The 25266-nt window shown below is 42.9% G+C and overlaps 2 protein-coding genes and 1 pseudogene across 2 annotated transcripts in view; 1 reads left to right on the top strand and 2 right to left on the bottom strand.

Annotated features, from left to right (window-relative positions):
* On the bottom strand, positions 1-24929 carry LOC135705554 (uncharacterized). Its single transcript, XM_065227329.1, has 7 exons — positions 24614-24929; positions 17850-18595; positions 17519-17782; positions 17361-17458; positions 17179-17301; positions 324-441; positions 1-257 (listed from the first exon to the last, which is right to left on the bottom strand). Exons 1-7 carry the CDS (start codon positions 24829-24831, stop codon positions 1-3), a joined length of 1824 nt encoding a protein of 607 aa, XP_065083401.1. The 5' UTR covers positions 24832-24929.
* LOC135705533 (uncharacterized) lies at positions 2249-2795 on the bottom strand (annotated as a pseudogene).
* LOC135705525 (uncharacterized) overlaps positions 16969-25266 on the top strand; it is a 71069-nt gene continuing 62771 nt past the window's right edge. Inside the window, exon 1 of the mRNA XM_065227301.1 lies at positions 16969-17133. The gene's annotated coding sequence lies outside the window, so the exon portion shown is untranslated. The remainder of the gene's footprint in view (positions 17134-25266) is intronic.

The raw sequence follows: 25266 nt of genomic DNA, 5'->3' as shown, positions 1-25266 counted from the left end.
TCAACCTTTCTGACAAAGCTCCTGTCGATATCTCAGTTTAAATCCGCGGCCAACCGTTTCGTCGTTGGAACGAACCGCTACCACGAGCGGTCCCGCACTGTCCTCCATCACCGGACTGTTCCGGGTGTAATCCTCGATACTGGCTCCATCGTTCAGGCGTTCGCCGCACAGCCGCAGGTAGTTGATGGCGATGTAATCGTCCGGACAGTTGTAGATCTCCACTCCGGCCGTGCCCGGGCGAATTAAGCTGACGCCATCTGCGGACGTGAAGTGAGAGATGGATAGTCATTGATAATTTTTGTCCAACATCAAAAACACAATACCTTCATCTTGATTGACTATCTGAAACTGGTTTTCTTCGCCAGTATCGCCGATGTTTTCAAACGTAACGGTACAGAAGTTGGGGGCTCGTCGGATGCAGATTGCGTAGTTGAGGTTGTTCTGGGGAAGGAAAGCAGATGGAAGGCTGATAACATGAGTTTTAGGATTCACAGGCAACCGTCGTGAATTAGATTTCAGAGACGAACCAGCCCACGGCAGAGAGTCTCCTCACCAAAGAAATCTTATCTAATTTCTAATCTGAATTACCATTTTTAATAAAGGTTACTGTTTTACCTGATTTTTCGGAACTTCCAATAATTTTTAGTTCTCTGGACTTCCTTGACATTTTTTGGAACTTTTCTAAAGTTGTTTAGAAACAGTTCTCAGAACTGCCCTAACAAACTCTAATCTTCCCATAAGCCCCTATAAAGCATTTCTAGATAGAGCTGGAATTAGGGCCTAACAGCTTTTATAAACAATGTCTTTTCTCGATGATTTCTAGGAATTCAAGGCGCGCCAACGCAAACCAACATAACCATCAGGTAGGGGAAGACTTCCCCTACCTGATGGTGATATTGATTTGCTTGGGCGAGCCTTGAGTTTCTAGAAATCATCGAGAGAAGTCGACAGTGAGCATGTATAAGGGCCTATACGCGATGATCGATTCTCTTCGTCGATTTTCTCTTTTGTTAATAACTCGCTAGATTTAACGTTTCTCGGTGCGTTTGCTGTTGCTTTTGATAACCAATACAACCTGTTACTACTCTGCATTGAACAAATTCTAGAAAATTGTTTCGCTTAGCTGTAGCAATGCAAAGAGAAAATCGATGAAGAGAATCGATCATCGCGTATTCACCCTTATGCATGCTCACTGTCGAAATCATTGTTTACAAAAGCTGTTACGCCCTAATTCCAGCTCTATCTAGATTTGTTCTGTTGTTCAATGTTGAGGACAACTGGATGAGCAGATGTATACCGGCCTTAATCGCTACGTTTTTTTTCGGTTTTTTCAGCAGGGCTCTTCTCTGTCGATCAGGGCTGCCAGATTTGAAGACATGTCTTCATTTTGAAGACATTTGAATTTCTGTGAAGACATTTTTTTTGTTGTCTTTCGACCGGCTAAGACCACAGTTGGTCCATCTTGCCACCTCTTTGGTTGTCTTGTTTTCTGGTTTTTGAAGCTGCCCGCATAAACGCGAACCATAAATTGACCTTACCTAAAATGGTTAAAAATTGTTTATAATCCCTGCTAAACTTTAACTGAAATGGTTATGGAACTTTACATGAACGTTTAATGATAAAGTTTCAACCTTATGTATTATGGTTTTTTGGAACTGGACCTTACAAATAATGGATTGTTAAGAATCATTACCGTTCCAAATTCTTGTTTTCTCCATACATTTTCGGAAAGAGAACTATATTAGAACCTTTTAACTTATGGTTTGAGAACTTTAATGGTAATGGTTATGGTAGTCAGTAAGGTTCACGAATGGTTTTGTTACATCGATCAACTTTATGTGGAATATATCGCGAATTGGTTGCCTGTAATTTACTGATTACCAATTCACGATACATTCCACATAAAGTTGAGCGATAATACAAAACCATTAATGGACCTTACTGACTACCATAACCATTACCATTAATGTTCTCAAATCATAAGTAAAAACGTTCTTATATAGTTCTCTTTCCGAAAATGTATGGAGAAAACAACAATTTGGAATGGTAATGGTTCTTAACAACCCATTATTTGTAAGGTCCAGTTCAAAAAAATCATAATACATAAGGTTGAAACTTTATCATTAAACGTTCATGTAAAGTTCCATAACCATTTCAGTTGAAGTTTAGCAGGGATTATAAACAATTTTTAACCATTTTAGGTAAGGTCAAGTGATGGTTCGCGTTTATGCGGGTGTTGTTGTCTGGTTTATATTTGTATTTTCTCTTCTTGGATGAACTTGTAGATTTGTAGCATGCTTTCTTCACATTTCTCATCGAAGATTTCTTCCAGCGGTTTGATGTACTCTAGCACTTGGTATTTGCTTCTGCTTATGTTGTATCGCGGGCAGTAATACAGCACATGCCGTAAGTCTTCAGTTTCTTCACAAAGAACACAAAATTCGTCTTGTTCAATCTTCCATTTAGCTCTCCTATCTTTCGTCAGTGTGTGGCCGCTTCTGATTCTGCTTAACATTCTAATCTGCAGCGCTGTTAGCCTTAGATTATTCGACCATATTCTTTGGTATGGGGTTTCCGCTATCCTGAAGTGCCATCTTCCTTTCGACGTTGATGTTCTTTTATACTGCTCTGTCCAATCGCTCCAGACTTCTATCTTGCTCAAATTTATGGCATCTCCCATGGTGATGCCATTGAAATCTGATTGTTGATCTGTTGTTTTTCTAACCAGCTTGATCCACGATTTCGTTCCCATCAATGCCTGCATGACTGGGAATCCACTGAATTTTGATCTGCATCCTTCCTCGATTTTGGATTTCTTTGAAAATTTCCCATGCTATAAAATTTTCATTTACCGTTTTTTCATTCAGGTGAGTCTCGCAAGCACTCCTAGAATCAGTCAATATTACTGTTTTGGCGTATTTTTTCCTTTTAGCCATTTCAACAGCCCGTAGGATGGCCATTAGCTCTGCATTTGTTATGGAGTAGCTCGTATTGATGCTGTCCGTGAAGGTTTCCTTATCTTGGTGGTCTATGGCAGTTCCACACGATCTTTTGGATCCATCCGTGAATATCAGGCTATGTTGTTGATAGTTATTGCATATGGTCTCTTGGAAGAGTTGCCTCAAAATTGCGCTATGGCAGTTCTCTTTTTTGGGCAAATTTTTGCCTGACTTGGGTACTACCACATCTCTCAGGTCTGTTGTATGGAAAAACCTCATACGTTTGTGCAACGGGATCTCCTTATCCCGTGGATGGACTTGGTAGACAATATCCACGTGTTTTTCTGCAATTTCGGTAAGGTAGGAGCCATTTGGTACTTCCCTTGACAATGAGCTGCTGATGAATTTGATTAATGGCGTATCGTAGAAGGTTGTTCGAATTACTTCATTTTTCGTCAGCATCTCAATCCTTTGGTTCATCGGTAGCTGTCCTGAATCTGCTAGCATGACATGAACCGGCGTGCTCCGTAGGTATCCCATTGCTGCTCTAATGTACTTGTTTTGGACCTTTTGGATTTTATCCAAGTTAGTCTTTGCCGCATTCCCATAAACTATGGCTCCATACTCCAGTCGACTCCTTATGAGAGCATTTCCGATCCTCAGCAATGTTTTGGGGTTTGCGTCAGATGTCTTTTTGGAAATTAGTTTCATCAGCCCTATCTTTTTGCTTGCGTTTTCTTTAATGTTATCTATGTGTTTCCTATGACACAACATTTTATCCAGTGTGTATCCTAGATACTTATGCGTGTTTACTACCTCGATTTTCGCATTTTTCACCTTTATTCTCAGATGTTCGGTATTTTTTTTTGTGAAGGGGATAATTGCTGATTTTCCGCGCTGACTTTTAGGTTTAGCGCATGCAGTTGGTCATAGAAACCATCAAGAAAACAGCATAGTTTGTATTCTGCTTCATCCAGATTTTCTCCCATAGCCACAACAGCGAAGTCGTCGGCAAATTGCACGAGCTCACAGTCATCTTCCGAATTATTATGTAATCCAGCAGTGTAAAGGTTGAATAGGATAGGAGAGAGTGGGCACCCCTGTGGTAATCCTTCGCTGACCTTCACTTCAACGTTTCCTTCATCGGTACGGAGTATTAGCTTCCGGTGTTTTAGATAGATATAGATCCATGATACAAGTTTTTGAGGAACCCCCATAGCAGATAAAGTACTCAACAGTTTGTTAGTATTAACCGAATCGTAGGCCATTTTAACATCTATAAAGGCTACCAGCACTACCTTCCCTAGTTCTTGCGATTCTTTTACTGTGTTAACCACATAGTTTACACAAGTCATTGCGCAGACTTGTGCTCAAAAACCAAAGGATAGTTTGGGAATAAGCTGCCTAATTTCCGCAATCTCCGCCAACCGATTTTTAACCACCGCATTTATCAGTTTGATTTCCACGTTCATTAGTGCTATCGGCCTCCTGGAGTTAGGTAGACTTAGATCTGCTCCTTTTTTCGGTATTTGCTGAATTATTGTTGTTCTCCATCGTTCCGGAATCTCCTCCGACACGAACATCCTACTCAGCATCTCGCAGACCTTCAGTAGCAATTCCATATCAAGCTGTTTCAGGATGGCATATGAAATTCCATTTTCCCCGGGCGTGGAATTTCCGTTTCGACTTTTGAGGGCAGTCAAAATTTCTTCATCTTTTAGTGCCATTTCATATCCTTCCAAATATGACTCTGTCGGCTTATACGGCATCCTCACTTCCCCTATTTTATCCTTGAAATAGTAATCCATAAACAGTACTCCATCCTGATGGTTGATCCCTTTCCTGACTTTGGTTTCTTCAGAAAGTCCTGTATCAATCCCTTTTATGATGTTCCATAGTTGTCGTGAAGGGGTAGTTTCGTCGATCCTCTCCGCTAGCTCCTTAACATATTGCCTTTTGGCTCTTCGTACCTCCTTTTTGAATGCTGCTCTTTGCTTGATGTAGTTGGTTTGCGTTTTGTTGATGTTGTATGTTCGTAGGACTACTCTTTTGCTTTCATACAGTTTTTTTTTATTTCCTCGTTCCACCACTGTTTGATATAGTTCGCTTTTTTGTTCTTGATGACAAACGACGCCTTTTCCTTTTGCTCCTCAAAAATGTCCACCATTTCCGAAGGCGAGTATATGAACTGCGGCCGTATCCTATTCAGATTTTCGATCAACTTTCCTTTGTTAATACGCCTGGTGGATCTTTTGACAGCTGGGATTTGTCCTCCGATTTCCAGCAGCATAGTCCGGTGTCTGCTACCGAATTCCTCATCTACTGTTTTCCATGTCACCTTTGCACCAATTCCTGGCGTAGCCAGCGTTATATCAATTGCAGATTCCTTCTCTCGCGGAGTATTTATCATCGTGGGTGATCCATCGTTGAGCAGAACATACTTAGAATCCTCGATGTTCTCGTTCAACATTCTTCCTCGACTACATATTGGGTATGCAGGGCTCCAGCTAACATGATGCGCATTCAAGTCAGCTCCTATTATGGTTTCTCCATCTAGCCGCTCCAAAAACACGAAAAGGTCCTCTAGATCTTGCCTAACGCTCGATTCAGTTCCAGGTGCCAGGTATACTGAGATCAAGTTTATCGGGTCCATTCCTCCTTTTACCTTGATTCCTACTGCTTCTACGGATCCTACATTTGGTATATCTATTTCCTGGTACTCCAAATCTCTACACGCAAACCAAAAATTTATTACAATGAATGTTAGTTCCACTTCCTATCATCCTCTGTTCATGAACATCGCAGCGAATGTTAGAAGTTGACCTTACAGGCGATGTAATGGTTTTTTGTCTTTTTTATTTCGTGTTCTATCTACGCTTTCGCCTATACCAGTAAGCTTGTAGAACGAAGCACATTGTAGAACATTGTAGAACGACGCCCACACTTGCCTCGAATCTCTCCAGCAGAAAAAGCATGCGAAGTCGAGTATGCGAGAAAATGAACGCTTCATTTTTGCTTTTAGGCTATCCATATTCAGAAGCATGGAGAGAGCAGTGAGGAAAGCACAGGTCTGATAGTTCGTGGTTCGAGTTCAGTCGGCAACCTTTTTCCATTTTTTTTTTCGACATAATTCATTTCACTCACTAATACACTCCACATTTTCAGTCTCCAATTTTCTTGCATTGGACCGCAGCTAGGTATATCGCATTCTTCGTTCATGCGGTCTCCACTAACATCCTCTGATGATGAATCCCACATAATTGTATGCGAATCTTACATCCCCCGGTTGGGTGTATGTGCCAAAATTCTTACGCCCCCGTAGCCTTGGGGTCTTCTTTTTGAAACAAAGTTGAAGTTCCTCATTACGAAAGGCTCCTTATCTTTCAACCAAATCTCCTGTAATAAAGCTACTCTGACATCATTATCTACTAGATAGGTGTAAAGCTCTTCTCTGGTTTCTGTTGGTCTTATGCTCTGTATATTATGCTGGATAATTTTAAAGGCCTTAGTCCCCATTATTGTTTTCGTTTTGATTCTGATTCTGCGGTTGTTCTATGATGTCGTTGTCCTTATTGATGATTCTATCCAGTTCAGAGCAAATTTCTATTAGCAGTTGGTCCGTATCGATGTCCGTTCGGGGATGTCTCAGGCGGCTTATGATGTGGTTTCTCAGTGAGAGTATTGGAAGCTTCCAGGATCCTCCCACACTCTGGAGCAGTATTCTACGCAACTGTTCCAAGAGTGCCTCGAATTCAGTCACCTTATGCTGATTTTCCACGATCCGTGTGTTTTGGCAACTACATTTTCGTTGATTCTTGTTTCCTTACGATTCCGTCAGTGCTTCGCTGTACGTACGTCTCCCATTACGAATGACAACTTTCGATTTATTGTCCCGCCTTTTCGGAATTGCTCCTGTTCTCTTTCCTACACCTTCCTCTTCTGCTACGAAGTCCTTCAAATCGCTAGCGTCGAAATTCAACGGAACGTTGGTCACAAAGCATATTGTTTCCTTACTCCTGTTTGGCAGGAAGGACTTCAGGTTCTTATTCTCCAGATCCAACCTTGACAATTTTGGATAGTCCTCTCTGTTAGTCAGCTCAACCTTGTACTTGAATTTTCCGATCTTCGTTATCTCCTTGAAGCTTTAGAATCCTGCGTCGAATAAAATCCGACCGACCTCCGCTGGATGTTTTGTCACTTCTTTTTCAAAATCAATGGGCTCCAGATACGCTACATCCGATAACTCCACCGCCACTGCATTGGGTCCCTGTTGCGACGCTTTCCGTGTTCCGGGATTGCCACCCGAAGTACTCCCCTTTCTGACGATTTTGGTTGGTATTTGTGACCGTGTGATAGGTCCTCCTTGCCTGTTGCTTGATGTCTCATGGCTTAAATCTATTTTTTTTATTATTAAATACTTTTATTTTTTTATTTTTCTCTCTTCACTTATGAACTAATATATATTTTTTATATTTTGCTGTTTCTCTATACTATTCCACTTTTTCCTCTTCTTTTCGTATGTGTACAAAACACTTTCTTCTCTTAGCCCCTGCTCTAGGCAAAACCAAAATGGCTTCCTAGTCACATCCACTTTTCTTGGAGACGAGATATTAATCATGAAGACATTTTGCTTTTGAAGACTTTTGAAGATATTTGAGAACTAAAACACAAACGAAGTGACAGACGGAGCGCTCGAAAACTTTGGTGACGAACCTGCTATTGCAATTTTTCAGTGTACCACATGACAACACTAAAATGTACTACAATGTTTTGGTTCTATCTCTTTCACTCTACTCAAAACTGAAATGCATAAAAAGAAATGACAAAATGATACACTCTTTGCACACTGTCAAAGATCATTGCACACTAAATCAACTTTGTTCAAATCATTTTCATTTTCATTTTCAAGCACAAAAGGGGGTCATAGCAACAATCAATACGAAACTAACGATTTTAAATTGGCTCACCACTTTAGTAGCCTATTGGTCCCAAGCAAACGATTAACGTACCCTATTCTAGTTGAAATTCTATTACTACACTATGTTTGTTTTGATTCGCTATGAAAGTTTGACAGATAACATCAGGGGTGTGTGGATTCATGCAGAACATGCAGGGGTGAGTGAAATAGCTTGGGACTGCTTGGGACCGTTGTTCTGGTACTGAGTGAGCCAAAAATAATAATGATTTTCTTCAGGACCCAGCGGTCTTAGAGTTACCTCTATGGTCATAGGGCCAGGTATCCAGTGAAACATCACTGTCCATTAGAGTGATGTAAAATTTGAAATTTTCGCTCCACAATACTTAAACGATTCCAAATCGGATCCTGACTAACCTCTCAAAATTTGAACCCATTTGGTGAGAAACTGAGATGGCACAAACCATTTGAAGTTTGTATGGGAATTACTATGGTAAAACCAAGATTTTTGTTCATGTCTATCTAATAATTCACCATATCGGTCTACTTCAAAAGCTTTCAATTTTACTTGTAGGAAATTTTCCCAGCTACAGCTTTGCTGAAGACCACTTTTTGATTGAATGCAAGGATCGAAAGTTATTAATGGTTCAATGCACTGATGTCTTATGATCATGCTCAATCAACTGCTCAGCAGGCAACATTGGTGTTTCTGGGGCGTTGAATAGGACACAACAATTATGGCTACTATGTCACACTGCAAAATACAGTGTTGCCTACAGAGCAGCTGCTTGATCATGTCATAAGTTTACCAATCTCTTATATAATTAATAACTTTTTCCTGTCTCGTTTTACATAGAAACGATGTTCAACAAAGTTGTAGCTGAGAAAATTTTCTATAAGAACGGCTATCGATCTGTTTCGCAGCTCAATATGGAAAAAAGACTAGAAGGTAATGAACAAAAAGTTGAGATTTCCCATAGTAATTTTCATGCAAACTTCAAATGGTTTGTGCGAAGTCTGTTTCTAACCAAATGAGTTGTAACTTTTGGAGGCTAATCACGACCCGATTTGAAACCATTTAAGCACTGTGGAGCGAAAAAGTCAAATTTTGCATCAGTCTACTGTCCATACAGCACAAGGGTATAGAGGTAAAGATTTGGCACCACAGAATAATAATCACAGGGATCAATTGAATCCTGCTTAAGATGACGGATAGGGAGGAATAGTGTTTCAAGTAGGGGATAGTCGGAGTAACAGTAGTATTAGTAAAAGTTGGAAAGTAAACGTTCAGAGGACCATGTTTTGCAATACCTGTAATTCTTGTTTTATGATTTCATTTACTTGAGTTATTGATTAGTTTAGTGATTGATAATGTACTTACATTTTATTATCTACTTAGCTGCTAAAATTCGTGGAAGGGCTCCTCTTCGCTGTCCGGAGTCGAAAATCTTTCGAATTCCGACAATCGTACATCATCTTCCGTGTTTTCCGTGCTCACGGAATCTTCCGAATCTTCATATTCAGACTCGATAAGAGCGTTGAATATTTTCTTTGTGGCCGACTTGTATTCGCCACGGTTGTATGCCAATTCCCTCCAATGCGCCGCTATTGTGTTGCTTCTGTTGAAGTCCTGTTTGAGACTCGTTTTCCACGTGAAGCAGGGTCGTCCTAGTTTCTTTTTTCCATGCACGCGGTAATTGAGAGCTTTCCCTAGTATTCCTTGGGATGTGTTCCTTACCACATGTTCATAGTAGTTTAGCCGCGCCACTCTAATTTTATTGTTGATCGTGTGGTTCCCCAGTTCTCTGACTGCAATATGTTGGGACTGCCTTATTCTTGCGCTTTGCGAGTCATTGATAACAGTTTGTGCCGGTTGTTCTGGGCTTTAATTGGTGAATGCCTCAGGACGCTGTCTTGCTTCAAAACTAAGAGCCTTTAGAGCTGCGAGCATGGTGGTTTCCATTCTACGGAGAGAATTTCTGTTGCTTTTGAGAACAGTCGCAACTTCCTTTGAGTAATATTTAAGTAATATTAGTAATATTAATATTCTTCAAATACTTGACGTTTTGAATGAAACATTGCCATTTCCAGACTTCGTGTTGTTAGTTTTCTTGAAGGTCTTGCGCTGAATGCTTGATTTGTCGCTTCGTATTTCTAAGAATTGACTCTATAAATAGATAAAAAAAAAAACAAAAACAAACACAACGCTTCTCGCCCACAAGCTGTAGACCGAGTGCAGAATCTTCGTGATGATAGTTTCTGTTGAACGGGACATTGCATACCTCTTCTGTACACATCGTTGATTCCCGTCCTCACCTCATGGAGTTCACCTACCATACGCGCAACCTTGGTTCGGTACGTGACAACTGCGAGTAAAGTTCATCTTCATTAGAAAAGCGTAACAACCGCGTGTATTGATCAGTTCACGAAGATTTGCCGCACTCTTCTCTCACCCGTAAGTTTTGACAGTTTTGGGTGGTTTGTTTTGGCTCCCATTCATTGCTATCTCTTTTACTCAGAAGCAAAATGATAGGTAGCAAAAAGTGAGGTTAGGGACCGTGCACTGATCTATTCTTTTAATCGCTTAATAAAGTAAACTTGTTTTTTCTAGTATTTCGCGTGTGCGTTATTTCTCCATAATTCCGAATTCCCGTGTGGCATTCCGCTGTATAGAACCTGGACTTGCCGTCAGGTTATGGGCTAAGTTACCTGCCCTAAGGGAAAAAGACTGGTGCGGAAAGATTCGGTCAGGAAGAGCCGAATAGTTTTTTGGTTACGTTCGCCGCGGGTGCGAAGTGAAATCGCGAAAGACTGGACGGTGCTCGTCGTAAAAAGTAGCACGAAAAAGAAGAGGAAAAGTGTTTACCAGTGCGATGGCTGATGCAAAGTTTTCCATTCCCCTGCTTAATGGGACGAATTGGCAAACTTGGAGGATCCGGGTCGAAATGTTGCTGTCCCGTGAGAACCTGTGGCACGTGATTAGTGATGATCCTCCGATAGTAGCGAACAGGACGGTTGTTTGGCAAGCAGACGACAGAAAAGCGAAAGCGACGTTGATCCTGCTGTTGGATGATAGCCAGCTGTCGCTGGTGAAGGACTGTGCTCTCGCTTGGGATACCTACAATGCGCTGAAGAATTACCATCAGAAAACGACACGTTCTGTTCGTGTGTCATTGCTTAAGAGGCTGTGTTCCATGAATCTCGCGGAGAATTGCGATGTCGAAAAGCACTTGCGCGTTTTCGATGATCTTTTCGATCGTCTGGATGCAGCTGGGATGAACTTGGACAAGGACACCAAGGTATGCATGCTGCTTAGGAGCCTTCCTCCCTCGTACGATGGTCTAGTGACAGCATTAGACAGCCGATCGGATGACATTTCACTGGACGTTGTGAAGTCAAAGCTGGTTGATGAGTTCAATCGGCATATCGAAAGGAAAGGTGTTCCAGTCAAGGTAGAGAAGGCGATGCGATCCGCGGAGGGTAACTGCCGGAAGTTCCTGGTGTCGCAGCAGAAAAAGGATGGGAGTTCCTCGAAGGCGGAAGGTAACGTGAAGGCAAAAGCTGCTCAGAGCGAAGCGAGGAGTGTTGCGTTTACGGTTGCAGAAGAAAACCACAGCAGCTGGGTGATCGACAGTGATGCGAGCGCCCACATGACAAACGACAAGTCGTTCTTCAAGTCGTTAAACGAGTTTGCTGGTGGTTTTATCACACTGGCAGACGGTAAGCGAACACAAATTCAAGGCGAAGGATCTGGCATCGTGTACGGCATCGACGGAGCAGGTAAGGTGACCAAGATAGATGTAAATGACGTGAAATTCGTACCCGGTCTTTCTACCAACCTGATCTCGGTCGGTAAGTTGACCCAAAAGAGGTTTAAAGTGGTTTTTGATACTGACGGGTGCGATGTTGTTGATACGGATGGTACCGTTGTCGCAACGTCATGGTGGGCTATACTACCTGCGCGTTGCAGAGGCATCGATGGCTGCATCGGAAGGTCAGCATAAAGTGGATTGCCAACATCAGTGGCATAGACGGCTGGGCCACCGCGAGTGGGCTGCTGCCGAGAGAATCGTCAAAGAAGAGTTAGCTACGGGCATGAAGGTGAGTGACTGCGGGTTGCGATTTGTGTGTGAGTGCTGCATGGAAGGCAAGTCGGCCAGGCTTCCATTTCCTCCGGTTGTTGATCGGAAAGCATCGCAAGTACTGGACATCGTTCATACGGACTTGTGTGGACCGATGGACTGTATCACTCCTAGTGGAAACCGATACGTGATGACCATCACGGATGATTACAGTCGTTTTACCGTAACGTACCTCCTACGGAACAAGTCAGAGGCAGCACAAAATATTAAGGACTACGTCAGATGGGTCGAAAACCTGTTTGGTCGAAAACCGCGCGTGGTGCGATCGGATGGAGGGGGAGAGTTCATCAATAAGGAGCTGCGTGGGTTCTATAAAGATGAAGGAATTCAACAGCAGTTCACCACCGCCTATTCCCCTCAGCAAAACGGACTTGCTGAACGAAAGAATCGTTCGCTAGGGGAAATGGCCTCGTGCATGTTAGTCGATGCAGGATTGGAGAAGCGCTTCTGGGGTGAGGCAATTCTCACAGCAACCTACCTTCAAAATAGTCTTCCCTCCAGATCCATCCGGAAGACTCCCTATGAGCTTTGGTGGGGGAGAAAACCTGATCTCAGTCATCTCCGTGTGTTCGGCAGTGTAGCGTTTGTACACGTGTCGGATACCAAGCGAAAGAAGATGGACAGCAAGGCAAGAAAGCTTACGTTCATCGGCTACGCGATTGAGCAAAAAGGGTATCGATTTGTGGATCTCGAAACGGATTTGATCACCGTTAGCCGCGACGCTCGGTTCATTGAGCTTGGAAACGGATCGTCGTCGGTGGAATTTCCAGTTGCTGAATCGAAGAAGACTCCGGATGAAGACATACAGCTGATTCCCTTCAAAGAAGAGAAGGAAGAGCCAGATAGTGAAGAGACTAATGACAGTTACACATCGGCATCTGAAGACAACAGTGAAGATGAGGATGAAGGTGCACCGAGTTCGGATCTTCGTCAATCGAAGCGGTCTAATCAAGGAAAACGACCGCGGTACTTGGAAGATTTTGATCTCGAGTTCGCCGTTGGAATTGCAGCCTGTGCAGTGGAAGGCCCAGTTAACCATCAAGAAGCTTTGAAGAATCCTGTGTGGTGCGAGGCGATGAAGGAAGAACTCGAAGCTCATCAGAAAAACGTGACTTGGAATCTAGTTCCACGGCCGAAACATCAAAAGGTAATCGGTTCGAAGTGGATCTACAAGGTGAAGCGCAACGAAGACAACCAGATCGTGAAGTGTAAAGCCCGGCTGGTTGCTCAAGGCTACACGCAGAGAACGGGTGTTGACGTGGATGATGTGTTTGCTCCAGTCACACGTCAGGCAACGTTTCGAACCTTTCTCACGGTGGCGTCAAAGCACGATATGTTTGTACGCCATTTGGATATTAAGACAGCCTACCTGTATGGATCTCTTGAAGAAGACGTATTCATGCGTCAGCCACCTGGTTTCGAGGTACTTGGCAAGGAACAACTAGTATGTAAGCTTCAACGAAGCATTTATGAATTACGCCAGTCAGCTCGTTGCTGGAATAAACGGTTGGATGAAGTCTTGGTAAAGAACGGGTTCAGAGCAGCTGCAGCCGACCCGTGTTTGTATGTGAAGGAAGGCGGCCCGAATAGAAATTTAAATTAGCCCAACGTTTGATTTTGATGTCTACATCAGCATCGAAATCAAATGTATGCCTGATGTCAAACATTAGAAAACATTATGATTTAGTTGTATTTAAGCAACGTAACATGGTGTATACATCAGAAATTTTGGAACAAAATTTTGCCATTCTAATGTCGGTCTGACGTCAAAAATTTCAATCTATTGACATTAGAACCAAACGTTTTAAGGATGTTTTAGGATGTACAAAACGTTAGAACTAAACGTTGTTCGGGTGTTTTTATATGTAAACGTTTTCCGGTAAAGCGAAAGTGTTCCTGATGGTGTATGTAGATGACCTTCTTGTTGGATCAACGGATGAAACGAAAATAGAGAAGATTTGCCGAGGATTGCAAATGGAATTCGAGCTAACTTTCTCGGTGTAGAAGTCAAACGTGTTGATGGAGTGTTCAAGCTAAGTCTGCGGAATTACATCGACAAGTTAATTAATGAGTTTGGGATGGAGCAGTGCAAGACAGCAAAGTCGCCGATGGATCCCGGATATTTGAAGATGGTGGATAAAGGCGAAGCATTCGAGGATCCGACGAAGTACCGTAGTCTCGTTGGAGGTCTTCTGTACCTGGCTGTCGTGGCAAGACCAGACATAACAGCAACCGCAGCGATTCTGGGACGAAACTTTAGTGAACCTCGTGAGAGCGACTGGACCGCAGCGAAGCGTGTTCTTCGTTTTCTGAATGATTTCGGTGAAACCCAGAATCAACCCACCCTCGTAATGGAGGACAATCAAGGGTGTTTGGCATTCGTGCGTTCCGAGAGAAAAAGCAGACGCAGCAAGCACATAGACACAAGAGAGCGTTTTGTTCAGGAGTTGTGTGTGAAACAGCAAATACGACTAGAGTATTGTCCGACTGATCGGATGCTTGCAGATATCATGACCAAGCCTTGCTCGGGCTAAAGGAGAACTGAAGAGATATCCATTGAGGGGGAGTGTTGAACGGGACATTGCATACCTCTTCTGTACACATCGTTGATTCCCGTCCTCACCTCATGGAGTTCACCTACCATATGCGCAACCTTGGTTCGGTACGTGACAGCTGCGAGTAAAGTTCATCTTCATTAGAAAAGCGTAACAACCGCGTGTATTCTTTTAATCGCTTAATAAAGTAAACTTGTTTTTTCTAGTATTTCGCGTGTGCGTTATTTCTCCGTAATTCCGAATTCCCGTGTGGCATTCCACTGTATAGAACCTGGACTTGCCGTTAGTTTCCAAACGTGCAAATCCATAGAAATAAATCCAATTCAATAAAGGATTGATTTCCACTGCGACTAAATCCAGCATTCCTACTAAAATATCAAATGCTGTGCTTAATCATTTATTATTAGTACAGAGCAATACACAATGTACGGTTATGATTAATCTGTTAATATGCTTTTATAAGCGGGTTCAAATGCACTTTTGGTAAGCATCAACACTGATCTGGCAACACTAGTGTGCACTTTCCAATGTGGTAAAGATCCAGATCAGCCCTGGGACCTGGTAGCCTAATTAAACAACATACACTGGAGTCGCTTTTTACGCGGTTTTTTTTTACACGGTTTTTTTTTACGCGGTTTTTTTTTACGCGGATTTCGGAATTTACGCGGTTTTTTTTTACGCGGATTCCGGAATTTACGCGGTTTTTTTTTACGCGGATTTTGGTTTTTTTTTACGCGGATTTCAGAATTTACGCGGTATATCGCTTTTTACGCGGTTTTTTCTTCCACAGTTTTTTTTTTACTCGGTTTTTTTTTTTACGCGGATTTCGGAATTTACGCGGTTTTTTTTTACGCGGATTCCGGAATTTACGCGGTTTTTTTACGCGGTTTTTTTTTACGCGGGACGTATCACCCGCGTAAAAAGCGACTCCAGTGTAAAGGTTTTGCCAAAGCCCAGGGAAAATCAACTTTGTTCAAATCAAAACAAAAATACTAGCCCATCTAGTGGATGAAGTCACAAGCTTTTAAGACAATTTTATTACAGTGAACCACATTATTTTAATTGATTTCTTCGCCAGTTAGTAGTCTGTCACTTCGTTTGTGATAAAAATATGTTTTAGCATAGAGGTAACTCTAAGACTAGAAGGTCCCGAAGAAACGTGCTCAACTTTTTGGCTCAGCTCTGGTACTCTCTTCGGTTCCAAGCTAATCGATTCACCCCTCGAAACATAGGAAAATCCACTAACCCCTCATTTTATCTGTCAAACTTTCATAGCAAATCAAAACAAACATAGTGTAGTACTAGAATTTTGACTCGAATGGGGTACGTTAATCGTTTGCTTGGGACCAATAGGCTAGTCAAGTATTGAGCCAATTTAAAATCGTTAGTTTCGTATTGATTGTTGGTTTTAGTGCACACAATTGATTTTTTATTTTTTTCATTATAACATTTTGAGTTCATATTTTAAACAGCTTTCTTAAAATGATAATTTTGAGCGAAAGTGTAGAAAAGTTTCAAAATATACCAGGGTAGATCTCGAATGTAGTGATCATACTTTAAAGAAAGATAAATCAGCATTGAAAAATCATTTTATATTCTTTGTATCTTGATAAAAATAAATATTAAATTTAGTTTTGCTCAGTTCAAAATATCGCAAATGAATGTCTTTTGGTTTCACAATTTTGTTTGATTCCAAGATTTTGAAAATTTGTTAAATCCTTTGTCTTAGACATTTGATTTTTTTTAAGTTTGAAATTAATAAAGTTCGATACTAAGATTATTAGAGTCACAGAGTCTAATAAAAGTGACAAAAGAGTGACGCGAGAGTTTCTATTCACAGGACAAAACAATAGCAAACACAATGCCGGCTGTATGCGTATTCCTCGATACAATGTTAATTCGTTTACTGTTTCGTTTATGAGATTTTGTACACCGTTGTTTCTATAATAAAACGTTGTTTTATTGTTTGCGCGAAAATTCACCAAATAAAACACAGCTCATAAAACTAAAAACCTGCCAGAATTTGCTAAATTTTCGAACATCCCCAACCACCAACAGTTTTGTTTACCACTGTACGCAGCCAGTCTCGCATTAGAAGCAAAAAAACATCGCATGCATTTATTTGTCAAAATCTACGATAAGTCTCTCGCATAAAATTTGAAAAGGGCATAATATGACATTATCATCTTAGGTAAACAAAACTTGTAAGGCCCTTTTCGCGGAAACCAATGAACGCCCACGCAAACCAAGAACATTATCGGCAAGGAGATATTTTCCCTTACCCGATGGTATTGTTAGTTTGCGTGGACGTACTTCGGTTCGCGCGAAAAGGGCCCTACAAATTTAGTTTACAAAACATGATAGTCTCTTTTCAAATGCTACGCGATGTGTTTGTTTTGATTCATCTCTGGGTGGAAAAGTGCTCCGCTTATCATCAGTGAAAAGTAGATATTTTTATCAGTTTTGTTGATATTTCGATCGAAAAATAGAATCGATCGACTCAACTGCGCGTTGCAAATTGTGATACTTGCTAGGAGGAAAGTGCTGTGTTGAAATCAACTAGAAAATGAAGCTGTAGTGAGGTAAGTTTGGCGATGTTACATTTTCCGAATTCGAGGATTACCTACCAAATAGCTGGGATTCCTGTTGGTGACCACCACCGATTGGTCCTCGTAATTGAACGACTTGATGTACCCGTTAATGCCTGTGTGGTACTGCAAACACCCATCGGAAGCTTCCGGTGTTGTGAGCTGGTATCGAAAAATTAGTTTCCAATTGTCGACTCCCTGCCTGTGGTTGCATACATTACCTGTGTTATTCGGATGTTGAATGCCTTTGGCTCGTTGGAGTTCGATACCGCCGTCAAGTACAGGAAATGTGAATAATCTCGATCGATCTGAAGGTACACTGGGAAAGGAATAAAGATATTTTACAATGAGGAAAAAATCTGCTTTTTTCGAGACCTACAATGTTGTCCACTGTTGACGCCACAGAGAATGGGGTATCTTAAATAGCCATTTTGAACGGATATAATTAGCTGATCCTCCAGGCAGTTTCCCTCCGTGGGTGGTCCCATTTCGAAGAATATAAACTCCAACAGCACCTGTCTGACGTTCCATCGCAGGGCCACGGTGAAACTGCACGTGAGCTTCGTCCGCATCGCAGCTGGATAGTTGGGACTCTGGAAGTAGCTGATGTTCTGCGCGGTTTGATCGTTACACCCCAGTTGGACTATAAATTCACACCTCGCTGCATTAACATCTGAATCAATCTAATAAATTCGAAACATGGAACTTACAGACGCAGCACACTCCAAACCCTCCGGCGCATAGATCCATGGGAACTCCTCCCAGCTGGCTGCATTCCATCTCGTGATAGCAAATACCATAGAATGTAGCCAACTGTTCGCGCCGAGCTATGCACGGTCTATTCTCAAATTTGATTACATTGAACAAACTGAACAAAGTCAGCGGTGATTTCAACTTTTGGATAACTCTGCTTTCGGTAGAATTCGGTACCAAGCTGTTCAGGATGAGTACCTTCAGTCGCTCACCGAGCAGCTCGAATGCGCTTTCCACTCGAGTTGGTGGTCTCATGATATTTCCGCTGCTGTTGCTGATCGTCGCCAACGCCGCCGCCGCCGCCGTCAGCTCGGAGTCAGCGAAGGTGAATGTAGTGGCGTTATCACTTTTCACCGTCAAAGTACCGTTTTCAGCGGTGGTGGTGATTAGAGAGGGTGAGAAGTGTTGTTGTTCTCGTTGTGGTTGTTGCCGTTTGAATTTATTTGCAAACACGGTCGGATCGTAGCGAAGACCGTATTCCACCTTGTAGTCGATGTACTGCAGTTGACTCCTCCCGATCAAGTCACGCAAGCGTAACCGCTCGGAAGGCGGTTGTTGGTCGTGCGGCAGGGGAAAGTCGTTTGACGTCGGCGGAGTGGTCGTGAAGGTACTGTGTATGGCTGAATGTGTGGGAATGTTGATTTGGGAAATTAGGATTGGCTGGCTGACTGGTTGGCAAATCTTGGACAATTTTGATAATATTCTGGATTATCAGAACTCGGTGAACGCCCCTCACCAGCCCTCTCCAAAGGGGGAGTTTGGTAAAGAGAGATGATAAAACCGATTGGTACCTTCCTAAAGTTGTCCTAGCTCGCTTTCTACTCTCTATATGCAATTTTCACACTGCTGTACTCTAAACGGAACTATCAATTCTATACTTTCATCTCCTCATCTATCGTATAAAAATTACCACTTTAGTCTGTTATTTGAAAATAGCATCTTTTTTTTATAATGCGTTTATTTTCCCAGGCTCATCTGCTGTAGCTTTGCGGAGCCGATATTCATTGTTTAGATTACAAAATTACTTAAAACTAACGTTAGTAAAGCGGGGGCCGATTACTCGCGGCTATCTCGAGGTTAGGGGTAACAAATGGTAACAAATGGATGGCAGGGTAGGGATTGTGAACACAAGGTTTGGAGAGCAATGTGCTCTTGATCTCGAACTAGGCGACACTCTGATGAAAAAGACAAACATGGGGGTACACCGATGGGCAGATAACAACTTGGGAGAACACAAGATGACACGAACTACTAAATCCTCAAATCTATCCGTTTTTAAAACACATCTCTAACGGGTATCGCGGGTTGTTTTCCTCGGGCCCTGAGGGATGTGGATAACTCAGATCTGGCAACACGGTGTAAGGAACATGTCCAAACAACATGCTCGATATCGTGATAACCATTGCCACACGCATATAAATTGCTGCCTGACAGCCCAATTCGATAGAAATGCGAGTCTAACGAGCAGTGATTGGACATAAGCCTTGATATAACGCGTATAAAGTCGCGGCTCATGTCCAACCCTTTGAACCATGGTTTGTTCGACACCTGTGGGAGAATAGAATGTAACCATCATTCCATTTTTGTTGCCAACTGATGAGGACTTGCTGACGAGCAATGGAGAAAAATTCGTTGAAGGCGATTTGTCGCTCAAAAATATCGCCTTCCATAGCGCCCACCTTAGCCAACGAGTCCGCTTTCTCATTACCCGGAATTGAGCAATGAGATGGGACCCAAGCTAAGGTGATAGACTATTCGTAAAAATGAAATAATGGTCAGAAGGTAGTGGGGCAATTCGCTCTACTGCGTAAAATATAGCTGCGAGTTCCGCAACGTATACGGAGCATGGTTTCTGCAGTTTATAGGAGGCGCTATGAAATTGATTAAATACACCAAATCCAGTGGAAGCATTTATGGTTGGCCCATCTGGGAAAAATCTTTTATCGTTACTTACATGGTGGTACTTGATTGCAAAAATTGAGGAAACAACCATCGACCGATGGTGATCTGGTATTCCATGGATTTCTTGCATCATGGTCAGATCAAAATTTACAGAGGAATTATAGAAGGCTTGAAAGCAATCACGATTGGAGACTAATGGAGAAGAACCAACCTCCAGCGTCATGTACTCATAGTACAAACTCATGAATCTTGTTTGAGGATTTCGGTCGAGCTGCTTCTCAAAGTGTTCTATTACCAAAGGATTCATTACTTCACAACGGATGAGAAACCGGAGAGACAGCTCACCGAAACGATCTGTCAGTGGGAGAACAACCGCGAGTACTACGAGGCTCATCGTATGAGTCGAGTACATACAGCCTAGCGCAATACGAAGGCAACGGTATTGAATCCGTTGCAGCTTAAGGATGTGTGTTTTTGCTGCGGATTGGAAGCATTTTTATTTCAGATACGCAATATGTTTTCCCCATGTGCATTTGGAATCGAACCAGACACCTAAATACTTAAAAGAAATACTTTGAGTGATTGTTTTACCCATTAGTCGAAGCTGTAACTGTGCAGGATGATGCTTCCTAGAAAAAAAAACAACCAACTCAGTTTTCTCCGGAGAGAATTCGATACCCAGCTTCATAGCCCAAGTAGACAAATTGTCTAAGGTATCTTGCAATGGTCCTTGCAGGTCCGGTGCATTTGGCCCTATAACGGACACAACGCCGTCATCTGCAAGCTGCCTTAGCGAGCAATTTTCATCCGAAAGGACATCAATACAATCAGAATCAAAAGCCCCCTTTAATGTCCAACAAAACTGAACCCATTTGCTGTTTTTGCGCATAGGCCAGTTGAATTTCAGTTGAAAGCAACGCAAGCAACTGCCAATTTGTAAGCAAACCATTCGACTCGACCCATTTGTCTAGACGAAAAAGGATCATTTTCTCCAACAATTTCCGTATACAGGACAGCATCGCGATGGGACGGTACGAGTTATAATCCGACGCGGGTTTACCGGGTTTTCGAATGGCGATACCTTTTACTTGCCTCCAGTCATCCGGAACAATATTGCGCTCCATAAATTGATTGAATAAGTTCAACAAGCGTCTCTTCGCGACGTCTGGGAGATTTGTAAGCAAGTTGAACTTGGTGCTATCCATTCCTGGAGCTGAGTTGTTACATGAAAGGAGAGCAAGTGAGAATTCCACCATCGAAAACGGGGAATACATACATACATTTATTTGTACAACATCACATTTAAGAGAATACATTGCGGCTGCCGCTCTCCATCCTCGGTCATGCCCAATGCTCGCTAGATCACGCTCTACCTGGTCCGCCCATCGTGCTCTCTGCGCTCCACGCCTTCTTGTGCCAACCGGATCAGTAGCGAACACCAACTTTGCAGGGTAGTTGTCCGGCATTCTTACAACATGCCCTGCCCACCGCATCCTTCCGGCTTTGGCCACCTTCTGGATGCTGGGTTCGCCGTAGAGTGCAGCGAGCTCGTGGTTCATTCTTCGCCGAAGATCGTCCTTAGCACACGTCGCTCGAAAACTCCGAGTGCTTGCAGGTCCTTCTCGAGCATAGTCCATGTCTCGTGTCCATAGAGGACCACCGGTCTTATTAGCGTTCTGTACATGGTACATTTGGTGCGGGGGTGAATCTTTTTTGACCGTAGTTTCTTCTGGAGCCCGTAGTAGGCACGACTTCCACTGATGATGCGCCTTCGTATTTCACGAATCACATTGTTGTCAACCGTCAGTTAGGATCCAAGGTAAACGAATTCCTCCACTACCTCGAAAGTATCCCCGTCTATTGTGACATTACTTCCTAGACGAATCCTGTCATGTTCGGTTCCGCCTACTAGCATGTACTTTGTTTTTGACGCACTCACCACCAGTCTGACCTTTCCTGCTTCGTGTTTCAGGCGGGTGTATAGTTCTGCCACCGTTTCAAATGTTCTTGCGATAATGTCCATGTCGTCCGCAAACCACACAAATTGACCGGATTTCGTGAAAATCGTACCCCGGCTGTTGAGCCCGGCTCGTCGCATTACACCTACTAGAGCGATGTTGAAGAGTAGGCATGAGAGTCCGTCGCAGTCCCCGGCGAGATTCGAATGAACTGGATAGTTCACCCGAAACCCTTACGCAGTTTTGCACACCGTCCATCGTTGCTTTGATCAGTCTGATCCCAGGAAAGCCGTTCTCGTCCATGATTTTCCATACCTCTGTGCGGTTGATACTGTCGTATGCCGCCTTAAAGTCGATGAACAAATGATGCGTTGGGACCTGGTATTCACGGCATTTCTGGAGGATTTGCCGTACGGTGAAGATCTGGTCCGTTGTCGATCGGCCGTAAATGAAACCGGCTTGATAACTTCCCTCGAATTCGGTCATTTTAGGTGATAGACGACGGAAGATGATCTGGGATAGCAGCTTGTAGGCGGCATTCAAAATGGTGATCGCTCTGAAGTTCTCACATTCCAAATGGTCGCCTTTCTTGTGAATGGGGAAGATTACCCCCTCCTTCCACTCCTCCGGTAGCTGTTCTGTTTCCCAGATCCTGACTATCATCCGGTGCAGGCAGGTCGCCAACTTTTCTGGGCCCATCTTGATGAGTTCGGCTACCATCCTTACCAGCTGCTTTGTTGTTTTTGAGCTGCTGAATGGCATCCTTAACTTCCCTCAGCGTGGGAGTTGGGTCAGTTCTGTCCTCTGCTGCACTGACGTAGGCGTTTCCTCCATTGCGCTGGTCTCCCGTGCCTACGTTCTCCTCGCCATTCAGGTGCGCATCGAAGTGCTGCTTCTACCTTTCAATTACCTCACGTCCGTCCGTCAAGAGGCTCCCGTCTTTATCCTTGCACATTTCGGCTCGCGGCACGAAGCCGTTGCGGGATGCGTTGAGCTTCTGGTAGAACTTCCGTATTTCTTGGGAACGGCACAGCAGTTCCATTTCCTCGCACTCCGCTTCTTCCAGGCGGCGTTTTTTCTCCCGAAAGATGCGGGTCTGCTGTTTTCGCTTCTTCGGGGAATCTATTTCGTTATTACCCGACGGACGATCACGAACGTTGGTTTGAACCGACACCGAATCCGGGCAAACTTTCCGCGCGAAGCTGAATATCCAACTGTCTCAGTACTCCCTTGTCTTCGTTAACGGGTGATGACGCGTTTCGCATTCTCCTGCCGACATTCCAGAGTGTTCTCATGGAAGTCTCTCGCGACAAACCATCCACGAACCGACGCCAGTAACCGCGTGTTTGGCTTTAATCAAGTCCTTAAAAGTTTTCTCAAGGTCGGTGTACCGCTCGACCTTATCAATGTTTGCGGAAGCGTTTAAACGCGGCGGACTTCTCGCTGTTTGCGTCGGTCAATCCTTATCCCACCAAGGAGTGTGAGGTCGTTTGCGAATGGAAACACCCGGAACGTGTTGTGTCTGTGCTTGAAGAGTGCTATCATCCTTCGTTCACTTGAGAGATAGAAAATTGTCGTGTTCGACAAAGTTTCTTAAAATGATTGCATCTACAATATTCATCGATTTTAACAAGCATTAAAAATGTAATTTTTTTATTTGAGTGTATATCCCCCTTAATCAAAAATTTTCACCACTCAAATAATGTACTCAAAAATTGAAGAATCATTCTAGAAGACATCGAAATGCTTCACTGAATAGTTTCGCCACAAATGGCCATGTCGCACTTTTTTTATTTCGTCCCACTGTGCGACGGGTTCTGGTTCTTGTTGAAAATTGCTCTCTTTCCCGGGAGTACTGAAACATTTCCGGGGTCACTGGAACAAGCCCGGGGGTTCTAGTGTGACCGTAGACTATCAATAAGGCCATTACCGGCCATGTTTTGTAACATCATGATGTTTGATATGTCGCACGAAGGGTTTTGGTTCTGGTTGAGAACTGGCCACATCCCCGGGGGTACCAGAATTTTTCCGGGATGCCCAATGTGATCATGGATCATCGGTATAGCCGTAAAGGGTCCAATTACATCATTTGATTGAGAAAATATTATGTTCACCGTATGTATGATTATAACAGAACAGTAAAGCCGAATGCCGACCCTGACTGACCCCAACGGAAACCGGAATAACTTCAGAACCAATTGATTGATCCGAATTTTTTTTCGGACGTGTTAAAAAACATGAATAGATTCCCGACAAAATGCAACTTGTTGAGCAGAAAAAGATTGAGAAGTGATGTTTTTAGAACTAATTGAATTATGAAATCTATGTAAATTTACACGTCAGGTGGTATGACAAATGCAGTATAAGGGCAAAATCTAAATAATGAAAGTCGCGTAAAAACAGAATTGAGTGTAATCAAATTGCTGTAACTTGCTTTTTGTCGCGATCAATTTTTTGTAAAATTAAAGGCGTTTCAAAGAGATTATTATTTTGACTACAAAAGAGCAAAATTTCAGTTGATTTGGGTTAAAAATGGGCAGTTATTTTACAAGAATTAACCACTTCATTCGAGCAGTTAAAATGACGTTTACTACCACTTGAACTTTGAAATAAAACATTATTTTGATGAAATAATGAAATTGGGTTGTTAGAATGGAATGCTTAAATAAAACAAAAAAAAAGGTTATCTTCCATTTAATTTCACTTAATTAATTTTGGTATCGATGACAGATACGTATTTCGACTACAATGTGCAGTCTTCAGAGAATACTATTTATTGTCCAATACAGCAGGTATAACCGACTTCTGACAAAAATTCACACCCATATAAAAGTCAATTCTTACCTTAGTTCAAGAAGTACCTACCCACCACAGGACTGCCAGATCCATTCACCATCACTTCCAATTGATCACCGATAGCCCGTGCCAGCAGCTTGCTGTCCATCTCACTAAAGGCTTCCCGCTCCGAACTGCTTCCAGACAACTTCGTAAACGTCCAGCACACGGTCGACAGAATCAAACCTAACGAAGATAACTTCCACATTTCACCCGAAAAATTCAAATCTTCCAAACTCAACATCCAAATGCAGACTGCCGCCAGCTGCCGGGGACCTTGAAGTTCCCAGCTGTCGATTTCTCATTTGGTGACAGATTTCTCACCACGGAACGCCGCCGATAACAGCGTTTTCATCGTCGTCGTCGTCGTCGTCGTCAGCGTCGCGTGTTGCATTTGATGGCCAATTATGAGCTGAAGCAGGCCGTAACCGCAGCAACCGCGAAGAAAAGAAGATGCACACCGTACGCTCTCACCTGCCTAGCAGATTATTCGGTTGGTTTCGAATCGAAGGGGAGCTTTATGGATATTTAGGGCGATGCATGGTGATTTGGAATGTTTGGTCGATTTGAATAATTACAGTTTAAACGCTTCGATGTTTTCATTTAGCGTTGCTGCTGCTTGAAGATGATTTCTCTAAAGAGGCACGATGCGAGCTTATAATCTGAGCATGGTTATGTA

The sequence above is a fragment of the Ochlerotatus camptorhynchus genome, unplaced genomic scaffold, assembly GCF_037179485.1.
Source record: "Ochlerotatus camptorhynchus isolate MF236.1 unplaced genomic scaffold, CSIRO-AGI_Acam_v1.1 ptg000268l, whole genome shotgun sequence".
Lineage (NCBI taxonomy): Eukaryota > Metazoa > Arthropoda > Insecta > Diptera > Culicidae > Ochlerotatus > Ochlerotatus camptorhynchus.
Note: the sequence above shows the minus strand (reverse complement) of the source record. Positions and strands in the feature narration are given on the sequence as shown.